A 20,952-nucleotide genomic window follows, 5' to 3' on the forward strand; every position below is an offset into this window, starting at 1 on the left:
TTGGTCACATTCTCCCAATTAGAATGCGAGCTGAGTAAGGTGGGAGAGACGTCCGAGATGGCTGCATTGCACCACATTTTTATATATCGATTTTTTATATCGATGTCTATCTATCTATCTATCTATCTATCTATCAAGGCAGTTTGCTTCTTGTTCCATGGAGGTTGGATGGTTGCCATTCAGCTTGTCTTCATTATCACCTCCTCCAATACAAGACACCCATGCCAAGCAGTGCCACGCTCAGTACACCTACTGCTGCAGCCAGGGCTATCACTGCATGCCCTGCAAATAGAATATTGGATCAGGCTTAAAGTTTCCATTAACTAGCTCTGTGCTAGAGAGGATGGGGAAGGTGATTTCATTACCTGGACCGCTCTGAGGGTTTTGGCATTCTGCATCCCAGTCCTTTGGGATAGCTGTACGGGTGAGATGAATGAACAGTGGCAATGGACAAGGCGTGGGGCAGCCAGGCAGAGGTAGAATATGGGGCCTCTGGTCACTCCTGTTGCGGTAGAACATAGCAACGCTGAAAGAGCTGAAATGTGAAAATTTAAATGTTTTTAACACCATTCTGGAACCTGAACCTTACAGACCTGACAAAAGATATATTTATTTGCTGCTGCTTTTTCCCCTTGCACAATCCTTGAAGATGTTCGGGTTCTGCCACCTGAGCCTCTCTCCATTGTGATGCTACAGTCTGACTAATGCGTCAGCAACTAAAGTTGCTGACAGATTGTTTGAAAGCAGCCAGCTCTGCTGCAAGGGAATGGTTTTGAAAGTGATGCAAAGTCTGGCTCGGAAGAGATATTGTGAGAATGGAAGAGCAAAATGAAATGACAAAATGGAAATGAGCTTTGTCTAGAATCTAGTACCTTCTCGAGTTCAGGGCATGCAAAAATTTCCATTTTAACACTTCAGTGAACTACATAATTACGGGAAGGCAAAGTCAAATAATCTTTTTCGCATGTAGGTTACTGCCCAATTAAGCTCCTTTAAATATCCTCTCTGGACATCTTTGCAAGCTGAAGATGCTTCTGGTTTGTCAAATTAACACCGGCTGATCTACCCAATCTTAGATCCTATGGTTCAATATTCACGAGCCTTTTAAGCTTCTAACAGGATCCCAAGAATTGTCTTGAATGTGGTGGAGAGCAATGAGCCATGTCTGCATTTTGGCACTTGCAAAAAGGAGACCCGCCCATCCTTTTGTTAAACTTACTTATTGCTTTCTTGGTAGAATTCAAATCCATGACAAGCTGCATAGGGTGGTAGGTGGCCGTTGTAAACCCCGAGGGCTGCCTGCAGGGCAATCAAGGTGCTGTCATGCTAAAGAAAGCAAGCAGAAAGAATTACTATGCCATTTACATATTAGAATAGGCCAGAATATTCCTTTTTCCCGCATTTCTCATGTCCATTTTTGCCTTCCTATCCTTATCTTTATTATTGAATAAAACTTGGCATATTGTACTCTCTATACCGTCAGAGCAAGATTTTTGTAGCAAGAGTGCCAGAGCCCAATGGAAGGAAAGTTTTTTAAAGTGAAGAAAAATATTTAAGTCCAGAGAAAGTTAAACAAAAAACACTTCTTGTTTGTCTCATTGTCAATTATAGCTTTTTTGCTTGTTTATGTTATCTACCCAAAATCACCATGGGGACGTTGGGTAGCCATATACATTTGAAATAAATCAAGAAATGGGTAAATATTCAATCACTGATACCAGGAAGCATGACTGGATTTGAGCCATCCTTGTTTGAATTCATTCACTTATTTTGAAATGATCACTCAGCTAGGGAGGGCAGGAGGAAGGGAGGTAGGGTTCAATTTTTTTCTGGTAAGCCCTGAAATTTTGCCATAATGGCACCCCTACAAGGCAGCAGCAAGAATTCTCAAGATTATAGAAAAATGTTCAAATTCTGTCCAAAACAAATTCTGTGCTGCAGATAATGATAGCTGCGGGGAGGAGAAGATTGCTCTAAATTTTCTGGATTATCCCATTTTCCAAAGTGCATCCTTGCGATTATAAGGAATGGGAGAACTTACAGCAGAATACATTATCATCTTAAGAGGCAGATCCTGGCACACCATTTTGGAAAAGTTGCTCAAAATAGCACCCAGCAGCAACCCTGCAGAGAGGAAAATATGCTGATAGATAATCTACTGAAATATATCTGACATTGAGAAAAGCAGAAGACTGAAAAATACCGAGAAGAGAGGATCTGCACAGTGTTGTATCAGAAAATATACTAAAGCTTAGAAAGGAAGTTGAAGTGTCCTGATCTCCCTCTGGCCCTGGCTCTGTTTTTGGCATGTTAAACAGCAATTCCTGCCACATGGTGGCACTAACAAGCTAGCTTGATATTTGAAGGCTAGTTGCTGGTCCCTGAAATGCAGAATTTCCAATGAGATTGAGGGGTGAAGGAACATTACATTACACTATTCCCTGCTAGTGAATAATGGCATCACTATGGCATCATTCAGCCATCACTGTAGATAGAACACCTGTCCTCATTTGGTACAATTATGCTGGCATCATTGTACAGATTCCTAATGGGGAAATGTGCTAAATTTACTTGCCAAAGAATCAATTTGTAGGGTGGTATAGAAATTTAAAAGGAAAGAAAGAAAGAAAGAAAGAAAGAAAGAAAGAAAGAGAAAGAAAGAAGAAAGAAAGAAAGAAAGAAAGAAAGAAAGAAAGAAAGAAAGAAAGAAAGAAAAAGAAAAGAGAAAAGACAGATTTCTAAGTTGGTATATACTTCGTACTTTCAATCATTTTTCTTCAAACTGTCCTGTGTTTACTTTTTAACTTACTATTGCATACTGGTAGTCTTCAATGAGCCCAAAATTTATGTTGCTAAGTGAGACATTTGTTAAATTAGTTTTGCCCCATTTTACAGCCTTTCTTGCCACAGTTATTAAGTGAATAATTGCAACTATTAAGTTAGTAACTCGGTTGTTAAGTGAGTCTGGTTAACTCATTGACTTTGCTTGTCAGATGATCGCAGAGGATGATCACATGATGCCAGGACACTGCAAGCATCATAAATATGAGTCTGTTGCCAAGCATCCAAATTTTGATCACCTGACCATGAGGATTCTGCAACAGTTGTAAATGTAAAAAATGGTCATGTCACTTTTTTCAGTGATGTAACTTTGAACGGTCACTAAATGAACCGTTGTAAGTCGAGGACTACCTGTAAATATCTGTGGAGATTCTCAGTCATCCAGGTCATATTCATTTCAAAGGTGCTTTTTCTTCTTCAAAAGGCAACTGGATTTTTTTTCCCTTGAGGAGGAAGAAGAAAACGTTTTGCTTCTTATCCAAGAAGCTTCACCAGTCCTTTCATCTCCCTGCCATCAGAACTGATGAAGCTTCTTCGATGAGAAGCAGAATGTTTTCTTCTTCTTGCTCAAGAAAAAACCCCCAGTCCAGTTGCCTTTCGAAGAATAAAAGCACCTTTGAGACATTTACTTCTAGGTCTTGATTCCAAACAGAGAAAATAATTCAAATTTAATTGTACCTCCAATGAATCGAGCCTTTTCCTGGGCAGCGTGCATCCCCACATGCGCTTCAATATTAAACACTTCTATCTCTGAGAGAGTTGCCAGAACCTGTGCTGTAGCCCAGCTAGGCAAAGACATGTTATGGGTTTTCTGTGTGGAAAATTAAAAACAAAAAAAAAAGAGTTTTCTAATGAAATGGTGATCTTGATATAATGTACAGGTAATTCTCACTTTACGATCATAATTGGGACTAAAAATTTTAATTGGGACCAAAAATTTTAAGACAGGGGCCTCCAAACATGGCAAGTTTAAGATTTGTGGACTTCAACTTCCCGAATTCCTCAGCTAGCCATGCTATGTAAAATACTCAGCTATGCTGGCTGAGGAATCCTGGGAGTTGAAGCCCATAAGTCTTAAAGTTGCCAAATTTGGGAGAACCCTGTTCTAAGGGTTCAGTGAGTTGCACCCAATTTTAGAACCTTTTTTGCCATTTTGTTAAGTGAATCACTGCAGTTGTTGAATGAATCACATGACTGTTAAGCAAATCTGGCTGCCTCATCATAAGCCTTTTGGGAAGGTTGCAAACGGTGATCACATGACCCTAGACCAGGGGTGGGCAAACTTTTTGGCTCGGGGGCTGCATTGACTTTTAAAATTTGACAGATGGGCCGGGTCAGCACAAGATTTTTGGGAATCGCCCCCTTCCCCCCTCTTCTCCTCCTTCCCCTCCCCTCGGAGGCTCCCCTCCCCTCGGAGGCCCTCTGAGTCAGGAGTTGCTACCGCTGGCGCGGCTCTGCGCGGCTCCAGTCCCGCGTTGCCTCGGGAAGGGAAAGGCAAAAGGAAGAGCCGCGGCGGTGCTTTGCAACGGGAGCAGCGGCACGGAGGCTCAGGCTCAGCGGCTCCTGGTTTTGCCTTTTCCTTCCCAAGGCAACGCGGGACTGGAGCCACACGAAGCTGCGCCGGCGGTAGCAACTCCTGACAGCCCCAGCCGGACACCTGAGCGGAGCCCAGGCGAAACTGCCTGTTGCTGCTGCCGGAGGACCGCCGGGTCGCCTCCTCCAAGCAGCCTGCCCACCCACCGGGCTTCCCCTCTGCCGCGCGGCTCGGGGCCAGGCGCAAGCGCCCACGAGTTAAAAAGAAGCCGAAAGTTGCTGGGAAGTTGCTCGGGTGCTGGGAGCAGGCTTTTAAAGTGTCGCCCGAGCAAAGTTTAAGCCTGGAAGCCCGAATCCGAGCAACTTCCCAGCAACTTTCGGCTTCCTTTTTAACTTGTGGGCGCTCACGTCTGGCCCGAGCCGCGCGGCGGAAGGAAGCCGGCGGGCGGGCGGGCAGGCTGCTTGGAGGAGGCTCCGGGCTTCCCCTCCGCCAGGCGCGAGCACCCGCGAGTTAAAGCGAAGCCGAAAGTTGCTGGGAAGTTGCTCCGTTTTCCAGGGCTTTGCAAAGGCAAAGTTTGCAGGCTGGAGCGTCTTCCCGCCAAGGAGCGGGAAGGTTCCGCCCGGCGGGCGGGCGGGCTGCTTAAACTTTGCTCGGGCGGTACTTTAAAAGCCTGCTCCCAGCACCCGAGCAACTGCCCAGCAACTTTCGGCTTCGTTTTAACTCGCTGGCGCTCGCGCCTCGCCCCGAGCCGCACGGCAGCCCGCTCCAAGCAGCCCGCCCGCCCGCCGGGTGGAACCCTTCCCGCTCCTCGGCGGGAAGACGCTCCAGCCTGCAAACTTTGCCTTTGCAAAGCCCTGGAAAACGGAGCAACTTCCCAGCAACTTTCGGCTTCATTTAACTCGCGGGCGCCGCGCCTGGTGGAGGGGAAGCCCAGAGCCTCCTCAAGCAGCCTGCCCGCCCGCCCACCGGGCTTCCCTTCCGCCACGTGGCTCGGGGCCAGGCGCGAGCGCCTGCGAGTTAAAACGAAGCCGAAAGTTGCTGGGAAGTTGCTCGGGTGCTGGGAGCAGGCTTTTAAAGTGCCTCCCGAGCAGGACCGCCGAGCCGGAAATGGGGCACCAAGGCAGGGCAAAGCTCCACCAGCAGCAGCCTAGCTTTAGGTGGCTCCAAGCAGCCCACCCCGCCCACCGGGTGGAACCCTTCCCGCTCCTCGGCGGGAAGACGCTCCAGCCTGCAAGCTTTGCCTTTGCAAAGTTTAAGCCTGGAAGCCCGGAAAAAAAGGGGATCGGCGGGGACTCACCTTCAGAGGTCGCACTCGAAGGTGATTTCGAACTCCCAGCCGAGGCCTTTGCAAATTTCTTTTCTTTCCTACCCCTAGATCGCTCCGCACTGTTTTGCAGCTTTGGGGGCCACGCGGCACAGGGCAATTACGCCACGCCCAGCAATTTTTTTTCAGGGGCGGGCCGGATTGGACAGACCAATGGCAGCAATTTTTTTTCAGGGGCGGGCCGCATTGGACAGACCAACGGGCCGGATGTGGCCCGCGGGCCGTAGTTTGCCCACCCCTGCCCTAGACTGAGCATTGCAAACTTTGTAAGTGTATGTCGATTGTCAAGTGACCAAATTTTGATCATGTGACCGTGGGGATGTTACAATGGTGTAAGTGTAAGCAATGGTTGTCATTTTTTTCAGTGCTATTGTATGTCTGGTCACTAAACAAATGATTATAAGCTGAGGACTATCTGTAATGCAGTAACTTACCTGGCAGAAGAGTGTGTCATGCACTTTCCAGAGGCCTCTCAAGGTGAGCTGTTCAGATTTAAGCCCTGTATAATTAGCCATCTTTTCCATAAAGCCCTTCCAGAGGAGGAAAACAGAAATAATTAATTAAAATACTCAAGGTTCATTGTGCTCAGTTATTTCCATCTCAACTAACCCTGCAGTTTTACTTTCATTCATTGCAGATCTTCAGGGTGAAACTAAACAGACATGAACTATTTAGGTCCAAGTAATTTAAGAGAGAGTTATTGTTGTTTTCCCAAACTTAGATCTGCCTAGCAGTAATTCTTCTCACTGTAACAGTAACAGAGGTTAATTTCAGACACCACTAAATCATAATTGGATCTTAGAATTCATTCACTTGGGGTTTTGTAGATTTTCATACAGCCTAATCAAAGTATTTGCTGTTATCCTTATTTGGGATATTACAGTTGTGCTATGAAGCACTTGAAATCTGAAAATGTTTTTTCAACAAGAAATCTTTATGTTGAGCCATTTCTCTCTGCACAGAAGTAATCCTACTCAAGACCTGTCCTGTATCCATCTGGGATAAGTCATGTATAAAGTAGTACTGATTATTTCTGAGGCAATGATGGCTCAAAAGAAACTTTTCTCCCTTTAGAAAGCTTAACATTAGATTGTCTCCCTTTATTGCCAAACTAAAACTCTTCCCTTGCAAATCAATCACTAATCCTCTTGTCATTTAATAGATCCTGATAAAAAGAGGGTGCTTTCTTTTAAATGGTTCTGTCTAGGATGACACTGGTAACTATTTTAAATAAAGTAAGAACTAAATGTAATGAAATGTAATGGAAATGTATTTTTAATTCCTCAGTTCTTGTTAATTAGCACACTATATCAGCTTGTATTATAACATCACTATGCAAATGATGCAATGTGTGCTTTTATGATATTGCTCTTCCTAGATTTTTATTATTTCTATTTCATGCTGTTTTGTTGTCAGGTACCCAGAGACTCATTTACAAATAACTAACTCCATTTGAATGAATAGGTGTTAAAATTAATGGAAATGACATCAGTACAAAAATGTTGTGATAGGGTGATGTAAAATGTTTCAAAATTGATGAATGATATAATTTTTGTCATTCAAGGTCAAATGACCCAAATAATTGCAAATGACATACAATTAATGTACATTTATATTTAACTGTCTTGTCTGGCAGTATTTCAGATGTCCCTGACTTGTCTGTTATTTCAGGATATCCTTTGGTCTACTATACAGGAGTCCATAAAGTGAAATTTCAGTATATTGCTATAGTTTTATATTTTGGCTGCTGCTAATGTTTTGCATTTGTTTTGTTATTACAAATGCTTTGGGTTTTTATTTGTTCTTATTTTTGCAGGCCACTATGGAACTATCCAGATAAAAGGTGAAAGAAAAGCATTCTAATCAGTATTTAAGAACTTGTTCTTCTAGAATTGGCTTTAAATTATTCTCCTTTTCTTAGCCCTATTCCACCATACCTTCCATTCTGTCAATTTAGCTTGATAACTTGGCAAATTAATAGTCTCTTCCATCAATTGTTGATATCGTTGACAGGTTCTGGTTGGTGGTTTTAAAAGCTGGGAACAGAAGTAGGGAATATAGAGAATTAGATAATTTGTCCCAGGCTGAAATTATTGGGTTGTACTTCACTGTTAAAGAAATCAGGTCAGAAATCATATATGTAATCCTCAACTTATGACCATAATTGAGCCCCAAAATTCTGTTGTTAAGTGAGACATTTGTTAAGTGAGTTTGCCCCTTTTTATCAAGAGCAGCCATAAAAACAGGGAGGAAAAACATTTAATGGACCACATACGGGTTGTGTTCCCTTACTTTGTCATACTTAGCAGGCACGGTGTGGATGGGAACAGGTTTCCAAGGAATCTCTGGATGTGAATTTGGATACAGTCCCATCAGGTTGGCTTGGGCACTCATAATGGTGCGGTCATAATCGGTGCTGCGGACATAGATCTGAAACAGTAGATAGCCATGCAGTGAGTTACCTATATTGGCAACAAGGTGATTAAAACATTGACATTCTACATGTTAGTGTAACCTTTCTTGGGGAACATAATTTCTTCCTCCACAGAGCTAGGGGGAATGGTGGGACCAAGCTTGTCTTCAATTTATAACCACAATTGGGACTGAAAATTTTGTTGCTAAGTGATGAAGTTATTAAGTGAGTTGTGGCAGATTTTAATGAGCTTTTTTGCTGTGGTTGTTAAGTAAATCATATGAATCTGGCTTTCCCCATTGATTTTGCTGGAAGCCCCTTGGGAAGATCACAATGATGAATGCACAACCCCAGGATGCCACAATTGTCATGAATATATGCTGGATGAGAAGCACCCAAATTCTGATCATGTAACCACATGGACACAGTGACAGTTCTAAGTGTTAGAATTGGTCACAATCCATTTTCCAGCCCCATTGTAACTTTGAATAGTTGTTAAATGAATGGTTGTAAGTCAAGGACTACCTGTATTTATGCCTTAATTGAAGATATCAATATTATGGGTATGTGTGGCAAAACCACACATGATTTATTATAATGGTAGCCACTGTAGGATATTAGCAGTATTCACATTTGTTATTAGTTCAATTCTTCGGTACAGAAGCTCAAGGCAGCGTACATCGCTAATGCTCCCTCCTATTTTTTCCTTCAATAACCCTGTGAAGTTGGCTGTGCTGACTGAGTGTTCCTGGCCCCAAATCTTCTATGCCTGAATGGAGGCGGACTACAAACTGAGTCTTCCCCATGTTAGCCTACTCCTTAACCACTAAAGGCAGTCCTTGACTTATCATAGGTCACTAAGAGACTGTTCAAAGTTATAACAGACCCACCAAAATCTATTTACAACCCTGTTCCAAAGTACTGATGGACAGTCCCACCCTATCCATAGTCATGTGACTGCATATGGGTGCTTGGCAACCAGCCGGCATTTACACCAATTTGCAGTGTCCTGTGCTCATGTGACTGATTAACAATGTTTTTGCTAGAAATCAGCGTTTACTTCTGATTTCCAGAAAAAAAACAACCATAGTGTTCACTTAACAACCACCACATTCACTTAATGACTGCCATTTCACTTAACAACTACTGCAAAAAAAGGTCATAAAATTGGCTTGGTTGTGTGATGACCTGCTTTACAACTGCCACGATTTATTACCGTAATTGCCACACTCAATTACAGTCGTAAATGAAGGACTACCTATATCCTACACTATGTGTAAGTTGCATGCATTTAAAACTCCCTTTACTTGTATTACTTAATTGTACAGCATTTCTGAATACAAGCTAAGAATTATTAATAAGCCAATCTTCATTCTGCACTGATAAATGTAACTAAGGAAGGAAAGACACGATGCTGGCTACGGTATTTAGGTTTTATTTGAAAAGCAGAGTTATGCAATCCCTTTCAACCTATATGTATGTATTCACCCACATACTGCTTACTCCTTTTCCTTAATTTGACCTAAATCTACATATTTAATTTTCTGTAAATACCATATTTTGACATTCTGTGGCAACTTGATGGAGTAAGGGAGAAACATTTGGGAGGTTTTCTCACTTAAAAATAGTAAAATGACTTTTCATGAAATATTGGTCTTAGATTAAGATGTTTTGGTTTTCACAGATCTAACCAAAGATACCCACCCACAAACTAAAAAGTCTGAGCGAGAATGTGGTTGGATTCATTGGTTGCTGCTGCTTATTTTTAATTATTATTTGCCTTCCCATGTTTATAGTTGCATTCAGTTTGCTGCCTCAGGAATTCAAAGGAGCTGAATTATGTCGACCAATGTATTATTAAAGAAAGATTACTTCTTGTGGTTTGTAGGAAGGACTCAAAAATCCAGCGTATCTTTCCCGGAGGAATTTCCCCAGAGCTTTCTGCTGCAAAATGCCCACCTAGAACAGGGAAAGAGCAAATATTAAAATACTACTTTCCAAAATAGGCTTGCTTTGGGCTGCAGAGTAAGATATAAACAGAACAACAGCCTGAATATGCACAAACTTGATTTATTGGCTGACCTCTGATCTGATACAAGATATAGTTCTACTCTGCTTCTTGGATTTGTCTGCAAGAAATTTAAGCTTCTGAAGCATTTGTTTGTTATTCCTTAGCTTTCGCATTCCTGCATTGTGATAAGATTTATAGTTGTCATCGAAATTTAATCTAGCTCCTGCACAGCCAGGAGCTGGCAACAGGATACTTTATAAACTTGCTACCAGGAAATTACTACTATTATTATTATGGTGGGTCAAAAAGTTGCCAAATGTTTAGATTGTATTTGGCATTTTTATCCACTTATTGAGTCAAGGACCTGGGACAGACACAGTGGTGGGATTCAATTTTTTTTACTACCGGTTCTGTGGGTGTGGCTTAGTGGGCGTGGCAGGGGAAGGATACTGTAAAATCTCCAGTCAGAGATGGTATTTTCCAGTTCTCCAAACTACTCAAAATTTCCGCTACCGGTTCTCTAGAACTGGTCAGAACCTGCTGAATACCACTTCTGGACAGGCATATGTTATGTAGGACAGGCCTCAGCTGGCACCAAGCGAAGATTATCATTTGCCCCCTCTTCTGCACAGGCTGCCATAACAATAATTAAAATTTACCCTTGGACGTACCTCACTCAGCTGCTGGAAACCATGTGGCCAAGCTGCGGCTTTGTGGGGATCTGTAGGGTAGGTGCTGAGGGGAGATCGGTCACCATGACGATAAACCTGAGAAAGCAAGATTGGCAATTGTAATCAACCAAGTAATCTTTCTTTGACTCTAAGGAGGGTTAACTACAGAGCCACCTTAAACCAGGCTCAGTTCTGTTCATTCAACATAGGATGCCCAAATCAGTAAAGTCGGTTATAGTTTAGGATGAATGGGCTTGTTTACACAACGTGCGAAGGCTAAAATCCTGTAATATGCTGATCCACAAGTTATCTAATTTTATAGTCTAACACAGCAACTTATGCAAACCCACCTAGAAAATAAAGAAGAATGTTAGTAGATCAGGGTTGAAATGAAGGGGTCTTGGTACTCTCTGAGCTTGGTTATTTTCTTGCAGACATTTCATTACCCAAATAAGATAACATCACCAGTGCTAGTAGGCAATGAGGTTTGCCCTCAATTTATTTTTTTATTTTTTTTTGTAAAAAGTTTTTTATTTTTTCACATTTCAAAAACATCTTTTTTTTAGTAAACAACATGGTTCCAGGTTTTCACATTTCCATACAAACATGACCTTGGTTACATATTCATCTTTCACATTTGATTTCATATCCTATCATTACTGTGTTTCTCAGACAATAAGGCTGGGCCTTATTTTTTTGACACCCCCAAAAAAAACGGCTAGGCCATCTTTTCAAAGGGTGCTTTAATTTCGCTTCACCTTGCCACCAGGCCGCTTCTATCGTGGACATTAGGAATGCCCCACACGCACCCTCGCCTTGCCACCGGGCCACTTCTGTAGCAGTCAAAAGGAGCTATTCCACAAGACTGAGGGAAGAATGGCAAGCAGGAAAATTCCCCCTCCCTATTTTCCTCCCTGTTTGCCAAAAAAAAAACCTCAATTCCAAAACTACAGCATTCGGAATGGAGGGTTTTTGGCAAACGGGAGGAAAATGGGGAGTGGGGGGGGAATGTTCCTGCCTGACATCTATTCCTCAAGCTCCCTCTCACCCCCTATTTTCCTGCCTTTTGCAAAAATGGCTCCACTCCGAGTCTTCAGCATATCTCAGGACACTGCAAGACTTTTTGTAGCATGTGTGCAAGCAGCGGCTGTGAGGTTCATCACATCGGTGTAGCCTCTTTGAGCAGGACCCTGCAAGGATTGCTGTGCTGCTGCTTGCACGCACAATGCTACAACAACCCTTGCAGGGTCATGGAATACGCTGAAGGCTCAGAATGGAGCCTTTTTCGCAAACGGCAGGGAAATGGGGAGGGGAATTTTCCTGCCTGTCATCCATTCCTCAAGCTCCTTCTCCCTCCACATTTTCTTGCCTTTTGCAAAAATGACTCCACTCTGAGCCTTCAGGATATCCCAGGACCCTGCAAGGCTTTTTGTAGCATTGTGTGTGTGAACAGCAGCATGGCTGTGAGGTTCGTCACGTCGGTGCAGCCTCTTTGAACAGGACCCTGCAAGGATTGCTGTGCCATTGTGCGTGCGAGCGGCAGCACTGCTGTGAGTTTGGATACACTGGCACAGCCGCTCAGGGTAGGATGCCAGCTACACCTGTGTGATGAAACTCACGGAGGTGCTGCCATTCGTGAGTGCAACGCCACAACAAGCCTTGCAGGGTCCTGCTCTAAGAGGAATAGTTAACAGGCAGGAAAATTCCCCTCCCCATTTTTCTCCCTTTCATGAAAATGGCTCCACTCCAAGCCTTCAGTGTATCCCAGGATTGCAACGCAGAAGGCTCCATTCCGAATCTTCAGCATTGCAATCCTGGGATACGCTGAAGGCTTGGAATGCCTCTGCACAGAATGACTTTTGCCCCTCTCTGCAGCTGGACACCTGCCCCCCCCATGCCCACGCCACCACTCGTGCTGGCCATGCCCACCCCCAGGCTTATTTTTGGGGTAGGGATAATATTAGGCCGACCCCCCAAAAAAAATTAGGATTGGGCTTATTATATTGGGGTGGGTCATGTTTTCTGAGAAACATGGTACATTACACATTTTCTATAAATTTTCTCAAATACCGTGTTTCTCCAACAATACGACCTCCCCCAATAGGAAGACCCAGCATGTTTTCTAGGCATAAAATGAAATTAACCCCCTCCCCCCAAATTTAGGCCTATTTTAAAACATGCAAAATGGGGGGAAGGGCGGGGGCACTTGCCGTTAGGAGTGCCCCGCGGGCAGCAATTCCTCGCCACCAGCTGCTCCTAATGGGCGATCATGGCAGAGCACGGAGAGCTCCCTACTCCTGCCAAGCACCTTTGTGGCAGACCCAAGACCTTCAGCTTCCGCCGCTGTTGATTTCCCTTCTGCCCATGCCACCGCCGTGTTTGGAGCTGCCACTTCCACGTTTGGAGCACCACTGCAGTTTGGAGCACCGCTGCCGTTTGGAGCTGCCGCTTCCACGTTTGGAGCACTGCCGCTGTTTGGAGCACTGCTGCTGTTTGGAGCTGCTGCTTCCGCATTTGGAGCTGCCGCCGCGTTTGGAGCTGCCGCTTCCGCATTTGGAACCCCACCACTGTTTGGAGCACTGCCGCTGTTTGAAGTTGGCATGTCAACATTTGGAGCTGCCGCCGCATTTGGAGCTGCCACTTCTGCGTTTGGAGCACTGCCGCTGTTTGGAGCACCGCCACTATTTGGAGCACCGCCGCCACTCCAAACACGGCAGCAGCTCCAAACACAGAAGTGGCAGCTCCAAACATGACGGCAGTGCTCCAAATGGCGGCGGCACTCCAAATGGCAGCGGCACTCCAAACACGGAAGCGGCAGCTCCAAACCTGGTGGCAGAATGGGCAGAAGGGAAAGCAACAGCGGTGGACGCCAAAGGTCTTGGGTCTGCAGCAAAGGTGTTTGGTGGGAGTAGGGAGCTCTCTGCGCTTTGCCATGATCACCCGTTAGGAGCGGCTGGTGGCGAGGCTGCCCGCGGGGCGCTCTAGATGAGGATGCAAGGGGGGGAATTAAGTCACCCCTGAAAAGACGGTCTAGCCATTTTTTCGGGGCTCCAAAAAATATAAGACCTGGCCTTATTTTATGAGAAACACGGTACTTTTCTCAGACTTATTTTATATATTTTCTATTCATTTCTTAACCTATTTCTTTTTTACTTTAAATAATTATAATATCTTCATATTCATTACACTTTATAATTTTATCTGTCAGGTTTGCAATTTCATCGTATATTCTTATTTCATCATTTCAAAAATTCCATCCCAATTCAAACAATTCAAAAATTTTCCCCCACAATTACCAATTTGAGTGTACCACCCCTTTATCTTATACATCATTTAATTAACTCCTCTTTAATTCCCAATAATAATTGACTGTTTAATTATCACCTAAAAAAATTAATCACAATGATTTCCTAACAACTTACATAACACATATGCATTTTAGGCTGGATTCCACATGGCACCTTACATCAAATCATTAATAATTTCAATTAAATTAATCTATTCAATTAATCATAGAAACTGATGTTAATCTTTTTACAACAATCTTCATAATTTGTTTCAACTATATTCTTGAATTCATTAAACATAGTACACTTATCATAGTTTATCTTTTTCACATTTATTCCATTTATCTATGTATAATTTAACAAAGAACAAGTATTCTAATAACAAGAAAACATCAGTTCCAATCTTTTCATTTTAAAAGTCTATATTTTCCTACCTTGTAAGTAATTTATTACTTCAAATACATTTATAATACACCACATTACTTTGAAGAATCCCCTTTCTTAATCTTTATCTAACCATTATCTCTATGTCTTTTAAATAAAAAAATTCTTTTCATTTTTGTTCGATTTCCATATCTCTTTACTTCCTGGTTCTTTTTTCCTTCATTTTCCCCTCCTTTTCTTACTCCAGTTTTTGTCCCCCTTCCTCTTTAAAGCTTTCTTCTGTAATTCCCTTTCTGCTGTTTCCTTTTACTTTGTTTGGCTTTCAAAATATTCCCCTTTTTAATTGCCTCCTCAAATCTCCAAGTTTTAATTCCTATTCTTTTCCCCCTTTGCTTAAATATTTGTTGCTCCAATTGTTCATTGTAGATGGCCTCTTCTTTAATCAATTCCTCCCCTTCTGGCACTCCTTGTTGTTCTTCATACTCCAAAATCACCATTTCTAATGATTGTAAGGCAAGACAGCACAACTCACCTCTTTCATGTAGCATTTCTTTTATGTTTCTTAGTTCCATTTTTAATTCCAAAAAAGTTCTGCCATTTTAAAACACTTCTATTATAGTTTCTTTACTCTTTAAGTCCAAACCAATTTTCCAATATTTTAATTCGACCAGCATCTTTGATATTCATTTCCAATGATCAGCTTTTATTAATTCCTCTAAAAGTTTTCCCCAGATTCATCAAATAGTCCAAGATCTATAAGTTTAAGTTTATGCCAAGATAACCAAACAGTCCCAGAGTAATTTCTTCATGCTTCTTTCTTTTATATTGATGTTCTGTATTTCCACTTTCCATTTTTCAGGGTTTCTATTTTTATTGTAACAAAGTTTCTCTTATTTTGTATCAACTTCCACTTTTAAAAGAGCCAGGCATTGTTTTTTTTAAAGAGTCACAAAAATTTTTCTTAAACACTAGGTGGCACTCTCTGTTATATCCAAATTCTGTCCTTTTTCTCCCCACTTTCTATTCTATATTTAGGGCTTTTAAATTTCTAAGATCCAATAAGTCCAAATATCAGTTACTGGTTTGTTTGTTTGTTTGTTTGTTTTTGACACATTCAAGTTCAGCTTTAATTATGCCTGTGTAGTGCCAAAATCACATATTTATCCAATTTGAACAGGTATTTTCTTCTAGTTTCCTCCTTTCAAAGTTCAAAGCCACTTTCAGCTGTCAATTTCTCCCCTACCACTTTCTCTGGTTTCCACTTTTACTATCTTTCTTAAAAATTTCTTAGGATCTTAATTCCGGGGTACCTTTATGTCCAGATATTGCACCTGGTTAGCCCAGTTTTTACACTGACCTCTTCTTTACTGCTCCAGCACAATCTTTGTCCTGGTTAACTCTTCCTCTTCAGAGGGTGGCCATATTTGACCACTGCTACAGCCCGTCTTCGGAGGGGAGTATGCCTAGCCAGGGAGGGGAGATATGGCTCCCCTCAACCCAGCTGGCAGTCTCCCCTTTTTTCGCCACTCCTACAGGGTGGTTCTGGCCTCAAAAGCATATGCTTGGGGCCCTCCGACGAGACAGCACAGATCGAAGCCGCGCACAATCATGGTCTCCAGTCCGTCAATGAGGGAGGCGCCACCGGAAGTCTCCACCCTCAATTTATTTTCTAGTGGACTGCCCTGTCAATGTTGGTGAGAGTCGTATTGGTGATTCTTTGGTTGGGCTGTTTACTGTTATCTTGCTCGGTAATTCTTTGATTGGGGAATTGTTTACTTCTTGATGTTAATCTTGTGGTTAATCTATGCTCATCTGGGTGTTGATAGCTGCTGGGGAGCTGTTTTGGTCTTTTTGTCCCTTTTGCACAGTATGTAGATGTTGTTTATATCTATGTCTCTGTAATAATCTGCAACTTTATCAAAATGGGCCTGACCACTCAACCCAACTTAGCACAACCAACACATCATAAAAAGGATAACACTGCCATTATACCAAAAACATATCAGAAACTACCAACAGACTATTACAACCACATGGCCTTGATGTAGTACTCAAACCAACTAAAGCCCTCCAAAACATCCTAAGTAAACCAAAAGACCCAGCAGCTCAGAAGAAAAAACAGGAGTTATCCACAAGATAATATGTAAGGACTGCAACAGCACTTTGTAAGACGAACAGGCAGAAGACTAGCCGAGTGCATTTATGAACACCAGCTAGCAATCAGAAAACTTGATGAAAATTTTTTAGTTTCACAATATATAGACAGACAACCACAGTTTCAACTGGGAAACCATGACCATCCTACATCCAAGCAAAGTCCAAAAATACTAGAGAATTCCTGGAAGATTGGGCATTCTGACAAATCAGCAATCAACAGACACATAGACATAAATAGCATCTACATATTGTGCAAAAGGAGCAATTAACAAGCCAAAAAGGGAACAAAAAAGACCAAAATATCTCCGCAGCAGCTGTCAATACCTAGACTAGCATAGATTAACCACAAGATTAGCATCAGACCAACAATCAAGAAGTAAATAATACTCCAATCAAGGAACTACCAAGCAAGGTAACAGTAAACAGCCCAACCAGTGATGGGATTCAAAAAAAATTACTACCGGTTCTGTGGGCATGGCTTGGTGGGCAAGGATACTGTAAAATCTCCATTCCCACTCCACTCAAGGGGAAGGATACTGAAAAATCCCATTCCCTCCCCACCCCACTAACCTGCTTTCCAACTCCATTGGGAATAGGGGCGGGGCCAATCAGAGGTGGTATTCGCCAGTTCTCTGAACTATTCAAAATTTCCGCTACCGGTTCTCCAGAACTGGTCAGAACCTGCTGAATACCACCTCTGAGCCCAACCAAAGAACCATCAAGACCAGGGGTGGGATCCGACAGGGTTAACTACCAGTTCAGTCATTTACTAGGTTCGGTGATTTACGATGCGCTACCCTGCACGCTGCCGGCACGTGCCTGTAAATCATCATCAGCACGCTGCGTGCAGAGAAGCAGCCTTTCAAAAAGCCATTTTTTCTGCTTTTTTAACTGCAGCTGTGCCTCGTACGGCAGCTGAAGTTGAAAAAATCAGGGAATAAAGGTCAGGTAAGAGTCCGGGTGGGCAAAAACATCAGCAGACATAAAACTGGTTCTATGTCTGCTGCTCTTCAGAGCTACCAGTTCTACAGAGGTGGACAGAACCGGTAGAAACCCACCCCTGATCAAGACACTCCCACCAATATTGACAGGGCAAGCCATGGTGATAAACCAAAAAGTGAACGAAAAGTCCAAAACACCTCCCTACCAGTGATCAACACCCAGATGAGCAAAAATTAGAAATGGAGGACTGTGATATCTGGGCTCACCCATAAAGTTCAGAAATAAGATAGTAAAGTACTTTGTGCCATGAGGCAAGGACTTTAAAAAGAGGTAATACCCTCTTGACCCACAAATACAAAATAGTTCCTACTATAATTTTTCTTTTTGTACTAAAGCCATTTCTCTCTCTCATTTACACAGACACACAGACACATAGACACACACAGACACACAGACACACCGACTTTCTTTTCCATATTTTCTTTTTTCTGAGGAACAGAGCTATAATACTGCTGATAAGTCAATATATAATCCCAAACCAAGATTTCTTCTACCATATCCTAAACCGGCATGGAAAGATAATGGTAGCAGACTCTTAAGAAGTAGGATTTCTGGTAGCATTAAAAATATGTATGTATGTATGTATGTATGTATGTATGTATGTATGTATGTATGTATGTATGTATGTATATACAGAAACATTTTTCTAGACCTCATTATAATAACATTATAATGCACATAATAACATATTAGAACTTCTGTTGCTATAAAACCCATCCTTTTGAAGTATATTTCAGTTCTCTCTGTCACTTGCACAAGACCGATTTTTTTTCTTTTTCATGCAACTAGCTATGGAGACATGACAAAGTAATCATATATAGCATTAAAGTTGAACAGGCACTAAACTCAATCAACATCTTTTACCAGATCAAACTCTATACAGTCCACAACTTAGATCTTCATCTTTTCCACCTAAGATCTAGTTAACCCATCCTAAGAACCAAACAAACAGTGATTTTCAATTCCTGGCTACAGGTTGGTTTAAAAAGAACATAGAACATGGAATCATAGGGCTGAAAGGAATTTCAGAGATCCTAGTCTAACTTCACTGCTCAAAGCAGTAGCCTTATACCATCCCAGTCAAACAGTTGTCCTGTCTATTTTTGCAAATTCCCAGTGATTATCAGCCTTTTCTTCTATTAGGATGTTCTCTATAGCTTCTGCATTCTGCTCTTCTGACTCCAGCCAGCTTTCTCTTTAGCTATCCTGACTGGGAGAAAATAACGGGTTTGAGCAGTTAATGGGAGAAGACTGGTCAAAATCATCTTGTTGGGGGAGAAACCATGAGATTCCTAGCTCTGCCATTATCCCAGTTTATGTACCAGCGTAACGAAGCGGAGTATTCTTCCTTGGGCAGCTGAGGGAAACAGCATCTCCAGGAGAAGAATCCAAGCTGGGAACCTCATGGTCTTGAGCCCCTCATAAACACAGGAGAAGTGTGAGGGCTCCAATTATATAGCTCTAGCTTCAAGGGAACAGTGTAATTATCTTGTTTTTTTCCCCTGCTGACAGATTTAACAGGTGCTCCACCACAAAGCACGTGGAGGTGAAGGGATTGTCCTATCTCAGTTATAGTGCTTTCCCCATCCATCTCACACTTGCTCATCATCTTTAAAATTATTTCTCTGTGGACAGGCGAGGCAGGAGGAGGATTATGCTCCATGATTACAAATCTCAGCAAGACATTACGTCTTGCGTGCTCAAGCTACAGATAAAGGTTAAGGCGTGTGGCAACTGGTAACTCTGCTTGTTTCAGGCTCAGCTCTTCCAGAAGTTCTACCGTGTTTCTCCAACAATACGGCCTCCCCCAATAGGAAGTCCCAGCATGTTTTATAGGCATAAAATGAAATTAAGCCCCTCCCCCCAAATTAAGGCCTATATTAAACATGCAAAATGGGGGGGAATGGCAGGGGGGGCTTGCCGTTAGGAAGTACTTTTGTTGCATACCTGAATATGGTGCTTCCTGCCTTGACCTCCGAGTTGGTGGGGCACTTCGTATCGGGAGACCTTCTGCCACCATTGCTTTCCCTTCTCGCTGTGCTGCCGCGGTGTTTAGAGCAACGCCGTGGTGTTTGGCGCAGCCACGCGGCATTTGGCACAGCCATGCAGGGCCGGCCAGGGCTCCTCCCTGCAACTGGAGCCTGGCGGAGACACTCAGCTTCAGGCGCTCCTGTCGCTGCCTTCCCGGGCATCGTTCAAAGGCAAAGCCCATTCTTTTAAAAAACGATGCCCTACTACAACAAAGCCTCCCCTGCCTGAGAGGGCAGCCCAACCCCACATGGGGAGGCGAATCTCCCGGGGGCGCAGTGCAGGATTGGCCCACCCCAGGAGAAGCGCCCAGATGCCATCCCTGCCTAGTGCCGGGCAGAGCACGAAGAGCTTCGCCTGGGGTGCCCAGCGCAGCTGACAGGCAGGCCCTCCTGCCCGGCGGCAGAGCTCTCACCAAGGCAGCGAGTGCCTCCCTGCCAGGGCCTCCACCAGGGCCATGCCAGAGCCGGGCAGGCTGGGCAGAGCTGGGAAAGTGAGCCGCAGGTGCGTGCCCACCTGCCAAGCAAAAGAGCCGGGCCGACCCAAGCTTGACTTCCCAAGTCCCTCCAGCCCGAACCCAAAGGGTCCACCAGGAGAGGCTGCCTGAGGCAGTGATAGCGCCCACCTGTCTGTGGACAGGGAGGCGAGGAGACGGCAGCACTGCTTCCCTGGCCGGAGGGTCTGGCAGAGAGAGCCTAAAGCCGCCCATCCTTTCCACCCCTCGCCCAGCCCAGCCCATCCCCATGCATCTCCAAATGTGCCGGCAGCTCCAAACGCTGCAGTGGCATGGGCATCGGGCAGAGGCGCTCACTTGGCAGGGCTCAGCTCGAAGGAGGACGCGGTGCGGGCCACCTGTCAGCTGCACTGGGCGTCCCAGATGAAGCTCTTCGCGCTCTGCCCGGCACCAGGCAGGGATGGCAGCTGGGCGCTTCTCCTGGGGTGGACCGATCCTGTGCTGCAGCCCGGGGAGATTCGCCTCCCTACGTGGGGTTGGACTGCCCTCTCGGGCAGGGGAGGCTTTGTCGTAGTAGGGCGTTGTTTTTAAAAGAATGGGCTTTGCCTTCGAACGATGCCCGGGAAGGCGGCGACAAGAGCGCCTGAAGCTGAGTGTCTCCGCCGGGCTCCAGTTGCAGGGAGAAGCCCTGGCCGTCCCCGCGTGGCTGAGCCAAATGCCGTGGCATTGCTCTAAACGCCGCGGCAGCACGGGGAGAAGGGAAAGCAACGGTGGCGGAAGGTCTCCTGATACGAAGTGCCCCACCAACACCGAGGTCAACATCCAAGCCATTGCCGCCTGCCCACC

At 44.0% G+C, this 20,952-nt stretch overlaps 1 protein-coding gene across 2 annotated transcripts; it reads right to left on the minus strand.

Moving 5' to 3' along the window:
• Positions 1-110: 110 nt before the first annotated feature.
• Positions 111-19,061, minus strand: LOC113418564 (testicular acid phosphatase homolog). Of its 2 annotated transcripts, XM_026677510.2 has the most exons (11): positions 18,947-19,061; positions 10,795-10,890; positions 9,985-10,071; positions 7,992-8,129; positions 7,637-7,735; positions 6,134-6,229; positions 3,520-3,652; positions 2,042-2,124; positions 1,220-1,326; positions 366-535; positions 111-282 (listed from the first exon to the last, which is right to left on the minus strand). In XM_026677510.2, the coding sequence occupies exons 1-11, from the start codon at positions 19,028-19,030 to the stop codon at positions 197-199; spliced, it is 1,179 nt and encodes a 392-aa protein (XP_026533295.1). In that variant the 5' UTR covers positions 19,031-19,061; the 3' UTR covers positions 111-196. The 2 variants fall into 2 exon arrangements, with proteins under 2 accessions (XP_026533295.1, XP_087804334.1); XM_087948208.1 differs by lacking the exons at positions 2,042-2,124; positions 3,520-3,652.
• Between the last annotated feature and the right edge of the window lie 1,891 nt (positions 19,062-20,952).

Source organism: Notechis scutatus, chromosome Z (genome assembly GCF_049901735.1).
Source record: "Notechis scutatus isolate UNSWTSFEM ecotype Mainland chromosome Z, rNotScu1.2, whole genome shotgun sequence".
Lineage (NCBI taxonomy): Eukaryota > Metazoa > Chordata > Lepidosauria > Squamata > Elapidae > Notechis > Notechis scutatus.

Bases quoted from the DNA above. Each gene is read 5' to 3' on its own strand.
- LOC113418564 (XM_026677510.2), bottom strand. From the start codon at position 19,030: ATGAGGTTCCCAGCTTGGATTCTTCTCCTGGAGATGCTGTTTCCCTCA. The intron at 8,130-9,984 runs GTAATCTTTCTT...CTACTGTTTCAG, and splicing joins CTTCCTACAAACCACAAGAA to ATCTATGTCCGCAGCACCGA. The intron at 283-365 runs GTAATGAAATCA...TTCTATTTGCAG, and splicing joins AAACCCTCAGAGCGGTCCAG to GGCATGCAGTGATAGCCCTG.